This window comes from Coregonus clupeaformis, chromosome 9 (genome assembly GCF_020615455.1).
Source record: "Coregonus clupeaformis isolate EN_2021a chromosome 9, ASM2061545v1, whole genome shotgun sequence".
NCBI classification, from domain to species: domain Eukaryota; kingdom Metazoa; phylum Chordata; class Actinopteri; order Salmoniformes; family Salmonidae; genus Coregonus; species Coregonus clupeaformis.
Genome location: NC_059200.1, coordinates 22536744 through 22555596, shown reverse-complemented (window position 1 = coordinate 22555596; position 18853 = coordinate 22536744). Strand labels below are relative to the sequence as shown.

The 18853-nt window shown below is 42.1% G+C and overlaps 1 protein-coding gene across 2 annotated transcripts in view; it reads right to left on the bottom strand.

Annotated features, from left to right (window-relative positions):
• Positions 1 to 18289, bottom strand: part of LOC121573481 (ADP-ribosylation factor-like protein 15) — an 83137-nt gene extending 64848 nt beyond the window's left edge. Inside the window, exons 1-3 of one of the 2 annotated variants that reach the window (XM_041885515.1) lie at positions 18067 to 18289; positions 929 to 1073; positions 552 to 611 (exon numbers count right to left, since the gene is read on the bottom strand). In XM_041885515.1, the coding sequence (XP_041741449.1) occupies positions 552 to 611; positions 929 to 1073; positions 18067 to 18078 (217 nt within the window). In that variant the 5' untranslated portion in view covers positions 18079 to 18289. Of the gene's footprint in view, positions 1 to 551; positions 612 to 928; positions 1074 to 8750; positions 8991 to 18066 lie in introns of those variants that run through there. The other variant, XM_041885514.1, reaches the window with a different exon arrangement.
• Positions 18290 to 18853: the final 564 nt, after the last annotated feature.

Below are 18853 nucleotides of genomic sequence, written 5' to 3'. Positions count from 1 at the left end.
CCAGTCCACACAGGCACAGGCACACACAAACACATGTATACCGCAGAAAGGACTTACGCATTACTGCCTCTCTGACCCACACAGTTGCACACACAGCGGGCGAGTGACATTTGAGTGAATGTGTTGGCTACTTCATTTGCGTGTCGTGTCTGTCCGACACATTGCTTTCTTCATCAAAGTGGAGAGATAACTATGACTCATCTCTATACAGGATGTGTGTCATTCAAGGTCTCAATAACATTTACTATTTTAGGGGACTCTAATATTTAGCTAGCAAAGGAAAAGTTGATGAACATTGTTTTAGATCCTTTGGGGGTTCATATATATGGGAATGTTCTGATATTGCTGGAGTGTATATAGCTAGGGTTATGTTCAGTTCGCAAGGAATGGGAGAACACTTTTTGAAATGGAGGAAGTCCCATCTATACTTGTCCAACAATAAGACCCATTACTTTTCAAAAACGTTTTGCCCACTGAACTAGAAAACCTGAGTACCCCAAAAACTTGAACAACGCGTTTCCATCACGAACGAAAATAGGTGAAGGAATTACCTCCGAGTTCCTTCACGTTTAGAACGGCATTCTGGAATGGAACAGCTTTGATGCTAAAACCTAGAAAAGAGAATGACATGTAAAGCTTCACACGGGGAGATATGGCAGACCTTGCTTAATAAGCGGCAAGAGAAAGCACATGTATTCAGCACATGTAGGCCTAAAGCACATGCACATGTGTTGGGAAAGGCTTATATCCTGTTCTTTCAGCAGGTAGGGAAGATGTCTGAATGCTCACCACTTAACTACTGATGGTTAAATGTTTCAGTGCATGGTATACTTGAATGTTGTACTGCAAAAAAAACGTGGTATAGGCCTATCTGTGTAAGGAGCATTTGGACTTGAAAAGTGATTTCTTCTGGTGAAGCGAGTCTCACCCGTGGTTGGCCCGATGTTGTCTGTGGCTTCACTGCAGAGTCTGGACAGTAGACTGGTCTTCCCTGAGCCGGTGAGTCCAATACACACCAGGTCATACTCAGGTCTGGGAGAGGGCGGTCCTTTGCAGCACAGTGTCCTGAAACACTGGTGGTATGGATGAAGAGAAGAGTAGAGGAGGGACACAGAAAGACAGAGAGAAAGAGAGAGAGGGATAGAGAGATAAAAGATGGATAGGGAAGATGGGGGGAGGGGTTGAGAGAAGGGACGCAGAGTCAGAGATCAGTTATGATGGGTCTGATGGCCAGAGCTAGAGTACAGGGAATCTGTGTTGTGGTGTTTGGATTCGGCACCCGAGTCACCCACTGATCTACTCTGTGTCACTACTGACGTCTGTTCTGTCACTGAGTACGCCACTCTGGAGATGTCGGGCAGGATCACATCTGTTTCCAGACAAAGATCATGTAAGATCTGGAGAGAAAAAAAAACATTGTGTCCTTTCTCCTCTTCGCTTTCATTTCAATTCAGATGCAATCCGGTGACCATAGTATTAGTACTATATAAACAACAGCCCACTGATCTCCCCTTGTGGAAGGAGATAAGACAAGACAAGCCCTTTATGTTGCACAGATGTTGCACCGGATAAACATGTTCCTCAGTGGTACCACTTACAGACCTGCATGTGTAGCCTACTGGAGTCTGAAATAGAAGCTTAAAACAAATTGATCTTACCATAACATATACAGGAAAGGACAAAAAAGGTAGGTCAGGTTGACATTTAGAAAGTCGACATCGGTATACCATTCTCAGACTATGAGTGCTAACAGCACAGAGTCAGGGACAGTGTACCCCACCCATCGACTACTATACCATTACATGGGAAGAGACTGCTCTCTGGTGGTTATGATAGGCACTGTGGCAGCATACACAATCTACACTGAGTGTACAAAACATTATGAACACCTGATCTTTCCATGACATAGACTGACCAGGTGAATCCAGGTGAAAGCTATGATCCCTTATTGATGTCACCTGTTAAATCGACTTCAAATCAGTGTAGATGAAGGGGAAGATACAGGTTAAAGAAGGATTTTTAAGCCTTGAGACATGGATTGTGTATGTGTAGCTCTAAATGAGATGGCAGGCTGCTCAGCTCTCATGAGGAAGGACTAAATCACATTCTGTTACAAAGCAGACACAAGATGGTTGACAATATTGCCGTTTTCAGAACACATTTTTACAAAAGTTCAAAATTAGACAAATTCTGTTCCTCAACTACCCAGAATTAGTTAAATTTCCATCTTGTGAATTTGTTCATTATTTCAACTCCACCACCAGGTGGCATGCGCCAGCATGTTCCTTCACTACTGCCCAAGTCAATTGTTTCCCTTTCCCTGACTGAGAATTTCAACAGACTACAAGATTAGATGACCAAGCTCCAGTAGCCCTATACCAGACTGGCATGTCTACGAACAAACAGACAACTTGACTATGTTTGTAGTTAGGAACTCATGGAGAGAGAGAGTTGGGGGTTAGGAGCATGACCAACAGATTGAACCAGTTGATCAACAGCCATGAGTCCTATCTGAGGGAGTCCTTGCAGACCCTTACTGCAGCCTTGCTATAAGAGATGGTCAGGAGCAACAAGACACACCCACATGTAAAGATCCCAGAAATGTATATACGCACAAAAAGCTTATTTCGCTCAGATTTTGTTCACATATTTGTTTACATCCCTGTTAGTGAGCGTTTCTCCTTTGCCAAGATAATCCATCCACCTTGACAGGTGTGGCAAATCAAGAAACTGATTAAACAGCATGATAATTACACAGGTGCACCTTGTGCTGGGGACAATAAAAGGCTACGCTAAAATGTGCAGTTTGGTCACACAACACAATGCCTCAAGTTTTGAGGAAGCATGCAATTGGCATGCTGACTGGGGGAATGTCCACCAGAGCTGTTGCCAGAGAATTGAATGTTCATTTCTCTACCATAAGCCACCTACTACGTCATTTTAGAGAACATGGCAGTATGTCCAAACAGCCTCACAACGTCAGGTGGGCGATGTTGTGAACAGAGTGCCCCATGGTGGCGGTGGGGTTATGGTATTGGCAGGCATAAGCTACGGACAACAAACACAACTGCATTTTATCTATAGCAATTTGAATACACAAAAATACTGTGACGAGATCCTGAGGCCCATTGTGAGGCCCATTTTTTTAAGGTATCTGTGAGCAACAGACGCATATCTCTATTCCCAGTCATGTGAAATCCATAGATTAGCAGCTAATGAATTTCAATTGACTGATTTCTTCATATGAACTGTAACAGTAAAATCAATGAAATTGTTGCATGTTGCGTTTATATTTTTGTTCAGTATACATTTAGCTAACAGATAGTTAATCCAGAGATTCCTACCTTTGCCTCAATTCGGCAGTCTTGTCCAGACCATCATGGTATTTGTAGTTCTTTATGATAGCCACGTTAGCATTTCATTTTTGGGGGGTAAATACAGGTGAATATATTGATAAAAGTCACCCTGTCCTAGAGAGATTTACACTGTTATCAAAACTTCACACCAGGGTAAGCCTACACAAAACACAGCCCTTATTTTAAGTGTTTCTAAAATCCAATATGGGAAAAATAAATGGTGGAAAAACGATTGGAACCATTTCCCTGTTTGACTGCTAGGTTTTATGGGTATTATGACTCATACTGTGGTACTCTATTCAAGACAGGACTGACAGTCAAATTACTAGGGTGAGCTTCCAAAACCCTTCCCAGCAAGCATATTTGGTTCCTTGGAAGTTGTGGGAACGTACGTTTTTGGTTCTGGGAATGAAGCCATACGTTTCCTGACCGTTAAAACTTTTTTTTTTATGTAACGTTCTGAGAACGGAAGTGACAATTTCGCCTGTTTTGGGAATGTACATTTTTAGGTCTTTCTGTGGTTCCCTGAAAGTTTTCCTGGAAGGTTTTATTAAAGTTCTGACAACAGAAATGATTTTTTTTAGGGTAGTTAAATAACGTTCTGTGAACATTTCAATAAGACTTAATAATTCAGTCAGTTTACTCCTGTCAGTGTTGAGACAGGAGTAAATATATAATTTTGGAAACATTTCAATTTGTCAGGGGGTGCTGCAGCACCTTCAACACCCCTACTTCCCACGGCTATGTCTCTGTCTCTGGCCTATTCTTAGCTGGCTGCTTGCTGTGACCTGAGAGAGCCATCTCTGGCCTATTCTTAGCTGGCTCTGAAAATACCACAGAAAGAAGGAAATGGAGGAGTGTGAGATTGCTTCCATGTCATCGGAGCGGATGACACCAGGCTATGTTAAGGAAGCATTTTTACCTCCTCGCTGACAGAAAAACACTGCCTTGAGGACAGACAGCGACCATACTGCAGGTAGGGACTGAGCTCTCCGAAACTTCACAATCAACATCAAAATAGACCTAGCTCATAAAATCTGCTTAGGCCTAACAAAAAAAAACACTTAGGCCTAACATTTGGTTTTAAAGTTAGTTTTATTTTAGTTTTAGGTAGTGCTATGCATATCAAGTTTCTCTTCAACTTAGTTCATAAAAACAATGACATTAAAGTTAAACGCTACCCATCCCATGTCCCCATTTGCAGCTAGTGTCTTAAGAAATCAGTGCCATGCCAAGACAAAAACAATGTGAGAAATTGACTTTGTTCTTTAGTTATTAAATATTGACACCTTGTTAGTTAGGTTGATCCTAAGACTGCTGAACAATTTTTTTATTTATTTTATTTCACCTTTATTTAACCAGATAAGCCAGTTGAGAACAGGTTCTCATTTACAACTGCGACCTGGCCAAGATAAAGCAAAGTAGTGCAATAAAAACAACACAGAGTTACATATGGGGTAAAAAACATAAAGTCAGAAATACAACAGAAAATATATATACAGTGTGTGCAAATGTAGCAAGTTATGGAGGTAAGGCAATAAATAGGCTATAGTGCAGAATAATTACAATAGTTACAATTAATCAAATGGCCACCCGGACTACTCTCTGTTTATTATCTATGCATAGTCACTTTACCCCTACCTACATGTACATATTACCTCGACTAACGTGTACCCCAGCACATTAACTCGGTACCGGTACCCCCTGTATATAGCCTCGTTATTGTTATTTTATTGTGTTACTTTTTATTTTATTTTTTACTTTAGTTTATTTAGTAAATATTTTCTTAACTCTATTTCTTGAACTGCATTGTTGGTTAAGGGCTTGTAAGTAAGCATTTCAAGGTATGATCGACACCTGTTGTATTTGGCGCATGTGACAAATAACATTTGATTTGATTTTACTACAGCAAAGCCAGACTTGTAGCAGCTGTGGGTCATTTTCCACACCCACCCTCTGAATGTGGAAGATACTGTACCTTTGTCCGATATATTACCCAATAACTGCCTTATCTTATCATGTAAAGATGTGTGTTTGCTTTGTGTTGATAATAAAGATAGTAGGTGAAGAAGGTTTCAGTTTGCCTCATTAATAACACTACACACTGAACAAACATCACACACTGAACGTGGGGGAAGACCATCACTGAATCAGAACTAGCCTGGAGCCATAATGTCTGTGCTGTAGCAGACTACTATTCATAATACATCATGGTGTTTGTAGTTTGGCTTGTCGATGAACCATAGACTGCAATGAGTCAACAAAGAGAGGTGTTGGCTAGACATTAAAGCAGAAACAGACTGGACTACTAATGCAAAGCTACAGGTGTAGAATCACAACAGGAAGTTGCCCACTGTGACCAAGGTGCCCCTTATTCTGGTCACCATGGTAACCACGGTGGACAGTGCCAGGCCAAGGCCAGAGAAAACGGCCTGCTGGACAGGACAGAGGGGAACAACAGGAAACAGGCACAGGACTGTGAACTGGAGGTTCGAAAGAAAGAGTGGGACGAACGAACAACTAAACTGAGGAAGTGCAGAATTGGGCTTGAAAACAATCAAAAGACGACACAAATCCACAACACATGGAAAACCGTACCACTCCAACCTATACCGGGTCTAGATCCCTCTGGTCTTCTGTCAATGGACACATCATCATCAATACTGATCTATAGCCTTTAGAATCTTTACGAGAAAGAAGTCTTTCTTTCTCACCTGCCTGAAAGAGATGATATCTCAGAGATACCCTACCCCAAGGAAATCAGGAAGTCTGTACCGTACTATGCCATCTCATCCAAGAGACATGGAGAAGTGTACATGAGGACATTAGCCCACATTACTCCTCTGTCATCTACCTCCACTCAGTGGTAAAGTAGAGTGCTAATGCAACAGAGAGCAGGAGGGATTTATTTCATATTTCAGGAGGTTAGAACAAGCATCAGACTCTGCAAAGCCCCCACTAAGAGCTAAGCTGTGAGGTGGTCCCCTGCTGTCCACAGCCCAGAGGCCGACTGTTTGGTTTGGCAGAGAAAGCTAGTGTGTGACCCAAATAGAATTATATTCCCTATGTGGCCCAGGTCAACAATTGTGCACTATAGAGGGAATAGGGTGTCATTTGGGATGCTGCCCCTACAGTGCTTTTTCTCTCCCTGGCCCTGCATTCAGACTGTCTAAGCTAAGTCATTGCCTGCTAATCTATGATCGTAAAAGAAAATCTGACCAAAACACACAAAACGCTGTTCGTGAGAGGGTAAATCATGAGCTAAATCTGAAGCTCATCAGATGAGTAAATCAGTCGATGTTCATGACTGGGGCTGGATAAACCTTTGATTAAGTCCGAAATATCCTTATGAATGTAATGACCAGTCAAGTATGGGGGTCAAGCTTCCTCCTCCACCCAAGTCTCTTTCCACAGCCACACTTCTTCAAGTCCGGTAAACAAGGCTACCTCCACCCTGGCCTATGGGTTAGTGGTACAGATCAGTGAGAAACACAAAGCGGACATCAATCAATCTTTGTTTCCCCTAACTCAAAATGGCCCATTCCAACCCGGTAGGTTCACATGTTCCCACCCAGTCCCCACGTTTAGTGGATCGGTTTTTTCTCTAATTGCCTCCTGTTTGGGCGGTTCGTAGCCTAGTGGTTAAGAGCGTTGGGCCAGTAACCGAATGGTCGCTGGTTCGAACCCCGAGCCGACTAGGTGAAAAATCTGTCTGTGCCCTTTAGCAAGGCACTTAAACCTAGTCGCTCTGGATAATAGCGTCTGCTAAATGACTAAAATGTTAATGTGAAAATGTTAAGGCCCTCGTTTCCCAGAAGGCCGTAGGGGTGGTTGGCGTGGTCATTCTCTGCTGAATAACTGAACTGTGGGTTATTCCCCTCAGCGAGGTGAAATGACCGACTGGCCGGGATGCCATATCCTGCTTTATCAAAGTGAGGAAGTGCATTGAGCCGGGTGGAGCCCAATAGCCTATATTGAGCATTCTCTCCCGGTCCAGACATCACCACTCTACTGACCAACCAAGTGTAGGTTGGTAGACGGACCATACCACTGAGCCTAGGCCCTAACAGGGGTTGGAATTTGAGACCACAGGCATAAATATTTCCCACCATTTCAAGCATCTACTGACAATTTTTAAGCCTTTCCAAATTCCCTGCTGTATGGAGATGTGTTGTTACATCGTAGACCTAGTGGTCTACTGTAGCCTCCGAGTAGCCCACCATCTCGCTTTTTTCCAGTTCATTGAGCACAGTTCTCTGAGGCTGTTGAATAAAGATAATGTCTGACCGACTATAGCAAGGTGATCCCTATATCCCCTCAGGAGGAAAACAGGCAGATAAATGCTATTTTAAACACCATTAGTACTCCAACTAAAGACCAAAGAGCTCTAATGACAGACATTAACACCCACAGCCACGAGCCCTGGCGACTCAACCAAACCTGGGCCCTATTTATCACATAGCCTAGACCTAGCTAACCAGAGCCACACTCAAAACCAATCAAACATATCTGCTGGAAGATGTAGCCACAAAACGAAGCAGCCAGTGTACTGTAATAACGGTATAATAGCAGATATCTTTCCATCTGTTGGCTTGCTGGTAGGTCATCATCTCTCAAAGGTCAACTGGACAAGGAACATCTGATAACTACTGAGTTCAGTCCAACCACAACATCTAAGATAATTCCACACTTTGGCGTTGGTTGGATTTCATTTCCCAATGCAATCTCATACTGAACATTAACAGACCAGCCCTGCAAACTACCACAATCGTATTACTTTAGCTCCTCCAACACAAATCAAAATCACCAGCAGTAGACTGAAGCATTGTCTCCTGACTCCTAAGATCAAAACACTCTTCCCTAGCACAGCTGGAATTTCAGAGCTCAGGGAGCAGAACATTCCAAACTCCTGCCATTCCTGTCATCCTGAAGGTAAACATGCCTGGACAAGCCTGCTCCGAGTTGCCTTCTGGAATCCTGCCTACCTGGAGGCCGAGGGTGAGAGGCCCTGGAGCAGAGGTGGGTCTCTGCCTCAGCCCAAACTGCTCTCTCTAGTTACAGTATAAGCCAAGTATAATCACCTATACCCCTCAAACTCAACTCTGCATTTTTTCATTGTTCCCCTCTAGTCAGGGACTGATTTAGACCTGTAAACCCAGGTGTGTGCAATTAATTATCAGGTAGAAGAGAAAACCAGTAGGCTCCGGATCTCGTAGGGTCAGAGTTGAGTACCCTAGACCTGTACAATCAACACACATTTCAAGGAGTGGGGCAGAAGGCCATATCCATTTCGGAAGGGACTTGTAATATCACACTAACTTATCAACAGACAGGAGAAATGGAGGAAGATACATTCAAAGCTATTATGTTTAAGACGCATGTTATTGTCCTTACCGTATAGGCTGCAATCCTGCAAATGCATAGGGTGAGATGCATGCACTCAGACATTGTCCACGGCTAAACACGCACTTTCCTCAACAACCAACGAGTCACTGACAGCAACAGATGGAGGACAGTCAGAGAGAAAGACAAAACAGAGGCCGACTGAGTAGCAGGAAGAAAGCGACCGGACTCTAGTCAGAGTTATGATCCAACGAAGCCAATCAGCAGCTCTCAGGAAACTTCATCTGGGAAATAGAGGCTAGAGAGAGAGAGTATAGAGAGACAGGACATCTGTTCACACTAATTTAGATCAAACGACAGTTACGACACTGGTGGTGCAGCAGAGTGGGAAAGGGCTAGTATGGCTGCTAGGTTGTCTGATCTACAAAGGGCTGGCCTACCGGAACACAGACAATTGCTCCATTTCCCTGTCAGACATCGATGTCCAGTTTGAAGATTAAAAAGGTCCTCATAACACAGTAAACATGCGAAAACGTCAACCGTCCACCGTCCTTCCAAACCCTGATTTCATTAAGCTGCAGTAAGCTGGTAAAGTCTGTAAGGCCCTGCAGAAGAGTTTATTAGAAGCAGATCTGAAAGGTAGTCTAATTCTGTTAACCGTCTGTTCTCTCACGCTCCTTCTCACACTATTATCCTCAAAACCTTTCCATACAAATGTGAACCAATAGGCTAGCCTTTCACTCCTGTCTTGGTAATGTTTTACAAACTTGTTTCCACATCTCGCACAAATACAACTATTCTTTGAGTTGGCTGAAAAGTCCATCTTAGCTGCTAGCCAATCTGTTGACAAAAGGGAGGCATATAGGCAGGCTTTTTTCCAATGATCCTTTGATTCATTAGTATTATAAGGATATCTAACTAAGACTGAATTGTGAAAAAGAGACGACTTAACCCACTGGGCACAACACACCATTTCAATGTGGATAATTGGGTAATATTTGTTGAAACCTTGGGAAATTAGATTCCAACCAATTCCAATGGAAAAACAATGTCTGATTTTTGGTTTAGTTGTCACCCAAATGTCTATCACTGCACTTTCAACCATTTAAAAGCACAGCAAAGTTCAAAAGGGAATACAATGTCAGATATTTTGTTTATTTATACAACAGTTTAATGTGTTATCACTGTGCTTCATCAAATAGCAGAATCAAATGACCTGGATTGTAGTTGAGATTACATTAAAAGTACATGGTGCAAGTGATAAATGCCATTCGAGATTCTGCACAGATTATTACAGCACTTGTGAAGATCTCCACAGTCACTGGCTTAATCCCTTTCTTTCATTTTTGGTTGAGTTGCAGACATGAATCCAACATATAATTTGATAACTTGTCAACAAGTTAATAGGCTATTTATTGTATTTCAAAAGTAATATTGAATTGTGTTTGGTTGTCAACGCAACCAAATATCAACATTGGAAGGAGATGTATGTTCTGCTTGGATAGTTCCATCTGTGCCACTGACTTAGTCTGGGTTTAATTCCAGTTTGTCTATAAAATTAATAAATTGATATGTTGGATTCACGTCTCCATCTTAACCAAAAATCAAAGCTAAAGAATAGGACTGAATCAAATCAAACTTTAAATGCACTTGTATTGTCTATTTTTTGTTGAAATCTGGGTTGAATTGAAACAATAGCTGTTGATTATTTTGCAAATGCCATATAGGCATAAATAGCATCATTGATGATATATGAGTGATAAAGTATGGTCACGTTTCATTTGCTCTGTTAAACCTACCCTTTGCAATGACTTCGATAGCAACAGTGAATCTATTTCATTTTTAAGTGAAGATCTCGCAACAATCATTCTCACGATAGCACATTTGAAAGTGACAATATGATAGCTAAGGGCTTGGTTAAACCTTGGATGGGAGACCAAAGGGTAGCTGTAGATAAATACATCTCCAGTAGGTGCTGCCCAGCCTATAGTATTTTTTTAAATAGTGGATATCACGTTGAAGATATGACATTGTTTTAAAGGTACAAATTCAACATACACAAATCTGTTGAAATTTGGTTACCATGATGACATAATCCTGTGGTAAAAATGTTACCCTACGTCGATGAATTTTTTCAAATCCAATGTATTTTCCACATAGATCCCACGTCACAATACATTGAAACAACGTCGATTCAACCAGTTTGTACCCAGTGGCAAGAGAGGACAGAGCCAGGAGACTACAAACGCACTAGTCAAGGAAGTTACTTATTTTCTTAATTAGGTTAAACAGAAAATCAGTGAGGGAAAAAAAAAAAGAGTGGAATCTTTGAGACTCTAGAACATAACTGTTTCCACCTGTGGTTCTTAATGCCATCCATAGAAAGAGCTGAAATTAAGACTCGAGATCCAAAACGACCTCACTTCTCAAAGAGGATGTAGTATATCAAAGAGTAGTCAGATTTCGTAAACAGACAATATAACCTACTGTACACAGATGTCTTCCCAAGAACCATTTTGCAACAAATGAAAACACTACCATTGAAATGGTAATGATAGTGTGACTGATTCCCCACATGATACCAGACCCATATTTAGATAGTCTGCATAAATGTCATCTAAATAGGCTATATATGGCTCTAATCTCTATGTGTTAGGCCTATCTCTGATCTGTTTCAAGATCTGTGTTACAAAACTAGGCATGCATGAAGTGAGGCCATGACGTCAACTGTTGTCGATATTTCATCCTTTTGCCTTGCTCCGTCATTCAGTCATTGTCGACAGTAGAATCTGTTCAGGAGTCAAACGTCACCATCTGACCAGCTGCGTTAAACACATGGACTGCATCCTAAATGGCACACTATTCCCTATTTAGTGCAGTACTTTTGACCAGGGCCCATAGTAGTGCACTATATAGGGAACAGGGTGCTATTTGGGACACAATCAAGGGCAGAGTTAGCTGTCTATCCTTGCCAGGACAAAATCTGCCATCTACCAGACGATACTACTACTAAATTAAGGGGATCGTTAATTTCATGATGATTTCTTTCACCAGAGAAGAAAAAGCACACTGTGTTTTAAGAGCATTGACTGAAATCATCAGCCTCTTTCATAGTGAGGCCAGATTATAACATAGCAGAACATTCTCAAAGTCCTTTTTTGAATAGCACACGCCATGTCAGGCCAAATCTAGAACTCAATCTGTGTCCATAATACAACAATTGAAAGGAGTGGTGTGAGGGTGTGCAAAGAAAGAAGTTGTAAAATGTGAATACAATAAACAGAAAAGTAGCTCGCACCCTGTCGTCCAGCTCTGATAGCGGAGGAAGCCCAGCACTGCCAGTTAAACAAAACATTGGTCTCTCGTCTCCGTGCCAACTGTTAGGGGCAGCGGGTCCACCGATTCCATCTAAGTTAAAACATCTCCTGTGGATCCGTTTTTTTCCCCATCAAAACAGCTGTGAAGCACTGCTGTGCTCCAATAATGTTTTTCCTCAACACATTCTATGGAAAATTGTAATCCTTGGGGTTGACTGGAGAGTGGAGAGTGAGTGGCTAATCTTTAATTTAACTACAGTATTTACTGCCTCTGGTCAAGTAGTCTAGTGGGGTTCAGTTCCACTCCATGAAGACTCAGAGTAATATCACTAGTCTGATCCCAGATCTGTGTGTCATCTTGCCAACTCCTGTGGTCATTGTTTAGCATGACACAAACAGGTCTGGGAACAGCCTAGTGTAGGCCTAATTCCACATCACCAAAGACAAAACCTAATTGTCTGTTACAGTAATAAGTGTCAATGGCCCTGCAAGTTACAGAAGGTAATTTCCATGTAAAAAGACCCATGAGCACCAACATGTGAAGTTTATAGGAGCATATCAAATGTGGCATCAAATGAAAGCTAAGAGTCTATATTTTTGGGAACCATTTTCCATTCTAAAAATTAGGAATAAGCAAAGGGTTTGATTTCTGTTGTCACAGATGGAAAAGGGGTCTTAAAGAACATCTTAAAAGGTATTAGAAATACATCAAAACACCATAATGTAGTAAAGGCCCCTGCCAACTAATATCAACATTTATATTTTGTTTTGCAGAAATGATTTGCCTTTTGTAAGTTTTACGAAATATTACGTACTAGTGTCTTGTCATTCTGTTTCCAAAAACCCACATATCTTTGAGATATTTTCTAATTTTGCTCCCTCAGGATTATGAAAGATCACAGAAGTAACAAGGAAAGGAAGAACGTCCAATTAGTTAGTGTTTTTACTGATAACATTTTATGAATTATTAAGTGATTAAAACGTGCCGGAAAAAAATCTGGAACAGAATGACTGCAATTGAATTGGCCACAATGGGAAATCTTAATAACAATAATAATCTTTTTAAAAAAAATACATTTAAGGTGCTTTTTATTTTACAATAATCTCAAAGTGCATAAAATAAAATAGAAGATAGAAAAATAGTTTAAAAAAACAAAACAAATATATCTAACCATGTAATGAAGTCTAGTGGGAAAGGTAGGCCAGCTGATAGAGATGAGTGTTAAGGTCTGCTTTAAAAGCTCCAACCGTCTGAACAGCCCTGACATTATCTGGAAGGGAGTTCCATAGGCGTGGTGCGTTGGAGGAAGAGGCACGGTCCCCCATTGTACGGAGCCTGGTCCTGGGGGCATGGAGCAGTAGAGCACAGTACAGTAGAGCAGAGCAAATTAAAGAAAAGTAGAGTTCAGTACAATGGAGTATAGTTCAGTACAGTAGGACACATGAGTAAAAGTACAGTATGATGTAATAGGCCTATACTCTACTGTACTGAACTACACTCTACTTTTCTTTACTGTACTGTGCTCTACTGACCTGTACTGAACTCTACTTTACTGTGCTGTGATGTCCAAACTTGTGAAACACAGACGTCTATGATTGGTAAAGATTTGGTCCAGTTTGGACCAACCAAATTTGGTCTTGTTTGGGGGCGGAGCTCATTCGAATATTTTATTTATTTATTTTTATATAACCTTTTTTAAAACTAGGCAAGTCAGTTAAGAACAAATTCTTATTTACAATGACGGCCTAATTGTAAAGCCCCCCCGGCCAAACCCTCCCCTAAACCGGACGACACTGGGCCAATTGTGCGCCGCCCTATGGGACTCCCGACTACGGCCGGTTGTGATACAGCCCAGGATCGAACCCGGATCTGTAGTGACGCCTCTAGCACTGCGATGCAGAGCCTTAGACCGCTGCGCCACTCGGGAGGCCAAATAATAGCCAGTGTGTAGAATAATACCCAAACATGCAAAGGAGGACATTACAATTTTCTACCTTTTTGTACCTATTCAAAATACACTGCTCAAAAAAATAAAGGGAACACTAAAATAACACATCCTAGATCTGAATGAATGAAATAATCTTATTAAATACTTTTTTCTTTACATAGTTGAATGTGCTGACAACAAAATCACACAAAATGATCAATGGAAATCAAATGTATCAACCCATGGAGGTCTGGATTTGGAGTCACCCTCAAAATTAAAGTGGAAAACCACACTACAGGCTGATCCAACTTTGATGTAATGTCCTTAAAACAAGTCAAAATGAGGCTCAGTAGTGTGTGTGGCCTCCACGTGCCTGTATGACCTCCCTACAACGCCTGGGAATGCTCCTGATGAGGTGGCGGATGGTCTCCTGAGGGATCTCCTCCCAGACCTGGACTAAAGCATCCGCCAACTCCTGGACAGTCTGTGGTGCAACGTGGCGTTGGTGGATGGAGCGAGACATGATGTCCCAGATGTGCTCAATTGGATTCAGGTCTGGGGAACGGGTGGGCCAGTCCATAGCATCAATGCCTTCCTCTTGCAGGAACTGCTGACACACTCCAGCCACATGAGGTCTAGCATTGTCTTGCATTAGGAGGAACCCAGGGCCAACTGCACCAGCATATGGGGTCTGAGGATCTCATCTCGGTACCTAATGGCAGTCAGGCTACCTCTGGCGAGCACATGGAGGGCTGTGCGGCCCCCTAAAGAAATGCCACCCCACACCATGACTGACCCACCGCTAAACCGGTCATGCTGGAGGGTGTTGCAGGCAGCAGAACGTTCTCCACGGCGTCTCCAGACTCTGTCACGTCTGTCACGTGCTCAGTGTGAACCTGCTTTCATCTGTGAAGAGCACAGGGTGCCAGTGGCGAATTTGCCAATCTTGGTGTTCTCTGGCAAATGCCAAACGTCCTGCACGTGTTGGGCTGTAAGCACAACCCCCACCTGTGGACGTCGGGCCCTCATACCACCCTCATGGAGTCTGTTTCTGACCGTTTGAGCAGACACATGCACATTTGTGGCCTGCTGGAGGTCATTTTGCAGGGCTCTGGCAGTGCTCCTCCTGCTCCTCCTTGCACAAAGGCGGAGGTAGCGGTCCTGCTGCTGGGTTGTTGCCCTCCTACGGCCTCCTCCACGTCTCCTGATGTACTGGCCTGTCTCCTGGTAGCGCCTCCATGCTCTGGACACTACGCTGACAGACACAGCTCGCATTGATGTGCCATCCTGGATGAGCTGCACTACCTGAGCCACTTGTGTGGGTTGTAGACTCCGTCTCATGCTACCACTAGAGTGAAAGCACTGCCAGCATTCAAAAGTGACCAAAACATCAGCCAGGAAGCATAGGAACTGAGAAGTGGTCTGTGGTCACCACCTGCAAAACCAGTCCTTTATTGGGGGTGTCTTGCTAATTGCCTATAATTTCCACCTGTTGTCTATTCCATTTGCACAACAGCATGTGAAATGTATTGTCAATCAGTGTTGCTTCCTAAGTGGACAGTTTGATTTCATAGAAGTGTGATTGACTTGGAGTTACATTGTGTTGTTTATTTTTTTGAGCAGTGTACATCACCATTAAGAGAATGACATTCATAATTATGCATTTCTGTATAAATGCGGTAAAGAGGTAAATCGAACTCGACCAAAATATGTTATGCAGCGAAGACAGCCCAATATATCAAAATCGGACTTAAGTAACCACATTGTGGGCCTGTTACAATACATCAATCATGACGGATTTGAAGAATATCCACGTTGTTAGATCAGATTTGTTGAATGTGCGCCAATCTGGTCAATGGAAAGCATGCATTCCATTGACTCCTTTCCCACATCTATAGCGCAGAAGATCAAGGACCTATGATGTCATTCTGTTACCGTCATTCTGATAATGGATGTTGATCCACTTCACTTACTGTAGTTCAATAACCAAAAGAGCCTAGATATTTAAGAGTTTTTAGAAAATGTAGTCACATAAAAAACTGAGGGAGATTTTACTGTCCTTCTGTTACAAAACGTTGCATCTGCACTGTTCCTCAAGTAAATGTGTTTTAGTAAAATGTTCGGTGGCAAGTGTTAAAAGTAGACTTCTGCATATAGGTGGATGGTTTATTAAACTTTGCAATCAATGGCTTGGCATGTGTTGTGAGTCTCTGTTACCATGGAATTGCCCAGAATCAAATGACAAAGGATACCTTAAGATACCTCTATGTTTGGAGTTCTTACCTAAACAATCCCTTTTTAAGTTAAAACACAGGCTTGTTTACAACAGTCCACATCTGCCTGGTTACACAAGGAGAAGACTTCATCACAAATAGTCGTAAGAAAAGGGGGCTCTCTGACTACAGGACTTTTTCCTTGATGACCAAGAGAGCTAGTGGTGGGATTTGCAGAGACATGCAAGTCCAGGTCTAGTCTAGTGGTGCAAGGTAGCCTAGTGGTTAAGAGCGTTGGGCCAGTAACCGAAAGGTCACTGGTTTTAATCTTCGAACCGACTAGGTGAAAAATATGTCTATGTGCCCTTGAGCAAGGCACAAGAAATATATACACTACCGGTCAAAAGTTTTAGAACACCTACTCATTCAAGGGGTTTTCTTTATTTTTACATTGTAGAATAATAGTGAAGACATCAAAACTATGAAATAACACATATGGAATCATGTAGTAACCAAAAAAGTTTTGATGTCTTCACTATTATTCTACTATGTAGAAAATAGTAAAAATAAAGAAAAACCCTTGAATGAGTAGGTGTTCTAAAACTTTTGACCGGTAGTGTATATTTATGTTTTGTGACATAGGTGCAGTGAAATGTGTTGTTTTACAGGGTCAGCCATAGTAGTACGGCGGTCCTGGAGCCAATTAGGGTTAAGTGCCTTGCTCAAGGGCACCGACAGATTTTTCACCTTTTCTGCTCCGGTATTCAAACCAGCGACCTTACGGTTACTGGCCCAATGCTCCTTTAAGTCGTTCTGGATAAGAGCGTCTGCTAAATGACTAAAATGTAAAGTGTAAATGTAGGCCTGTACAATACTGCAAGTCCATCATCTTCCTCCCTTGGTTTGCAGCCAACATGCTGAGCTATTTTAAGCAGCCTTCCTTCCTTTCTTGAGGAAATGCTCAATCCTATGAAAACTTCTTATCGGTTCTTCCCAGGGGAGAAAGCACTTTACAGTTCAAGGGACAACATATTCATGAATAGCATGATTCTGCATTAATGCAGGAGTAGTGAACTTCTCCGTGAGCCTACCCCAGTAAACTAAAAAGACAGTCACAATGACAGGTCAAAAGCACTACGTGAAGAGATGGTCTAAAGGCTAGCCCCCAACCACAGCAAAACAAGGCTGGTTTAGAGAACCACCCCGTTACAGATAGCCACTATCTTGTCACGTCCACCATACTCCATTCTGACCCCTGAAACGTCATCAGACCTCTACATGACGTTCCCACACCCCCTGTGTGACGCAATCGTTTGTTACTTTATAGGGGCCATCTCCTTCTACAGATGAGATAGATTTGGAGGGCAGATGTTGACATGTAAACACAAGCCCATGAGAAAAACACAACAGCGCGCACACACACACAGATATGATGAAGCCCGCCAATATGCGTCCAAATATTGGAATGAGTAAAGTCAAGCTTTAAAACAGATGGCCTACAGGTGATTCCTCTTCAGATAATAATCTCAGTCTGACAGCATTACCCGACCGTATGACTACACTACTGTAGCTCAGAACTGAATCACAAAACCAAATAGCCTAACAGCCTATTATGGCTAAGAAGGGAGGTCCAAGATTGTTTGGCCCAGCTGCAATGGTTGCAATTTTGTTGGTTAGCCTAATGGCCAAGAAACTAGTGTTCCTCCAGACCAGATAGATTGACCCTTGTATTGGGTTCTCCAAAACTAGACAGAGCCTCCAAATCCCTCAGTGCTCAATTAATTGTTTTGTTTTTTGTTGTCGTTTTTTTATGGGGGGGTAATTAGTCTATGTCAAATTGTAAATAAAGCCAGACAGCGCCTTTGGCTATCACACATGACAGCATGACAAGCAAAGTGAAATACCATACCAGATAATCCATGAAATACTTTAGTAGCTTGACGTGCTCTCCAAAAATATAAGTTGGTTGGTGGTAGGCGTATTCCAGGTAAACCACTATTTTCTCCTAAACTAGCTAGGCTAAATGTAAACTCGGAATTCTATGCACGGTCTTCTTTTCAAATGGTTTTGTTTTGGTCCCTAACAAGAATCCGAGTTTGGGCTGTAGGATACACACAATGTTGCAGGAAATATGTAACGCGTTTTCATGCGAAGCGTAATGAAAGATATTCGAGCGAAACTGCGATTATCGGCTAGTCTTATTTTGGTTAGATCCGGTCATAGGATTCCTCTCTGATTACATTATATATTACGGATGTTTGAAACTCTATACATCAAAGTAATAATTATTTGATGCTATGCTATAGAGTAACTTTTGAGTGGTTCAAATCAAAACCTCAACCACCGTGTCGAAACTTGTTAATAACCCGGACGCGTACACAAGTTATAGATCTTGGATTTTATGACATCTCCCCCCTCTTGTCACTGGACGTCACGTGACTTTTGTACAGCAGACGCTTCATTTACATTTAGATCCTTTAGCAGACGCTCTTATCCAGAGCGACTTACAGTTAGCGAGTGCATACATTTTTCATACTGGCCCCCCGTGGGAAACGAACCCACAACCCTGGCGTTGCAAGCGCCTTGCTCTACCAACTGAGCTACAGGACAGCCATTTACTCTACTGATGTTACGTTTCTGCAAGGCTATCCCATTCGCTACACTATTAAATCTAGCCAGATTGTTCTTTGAAAAAG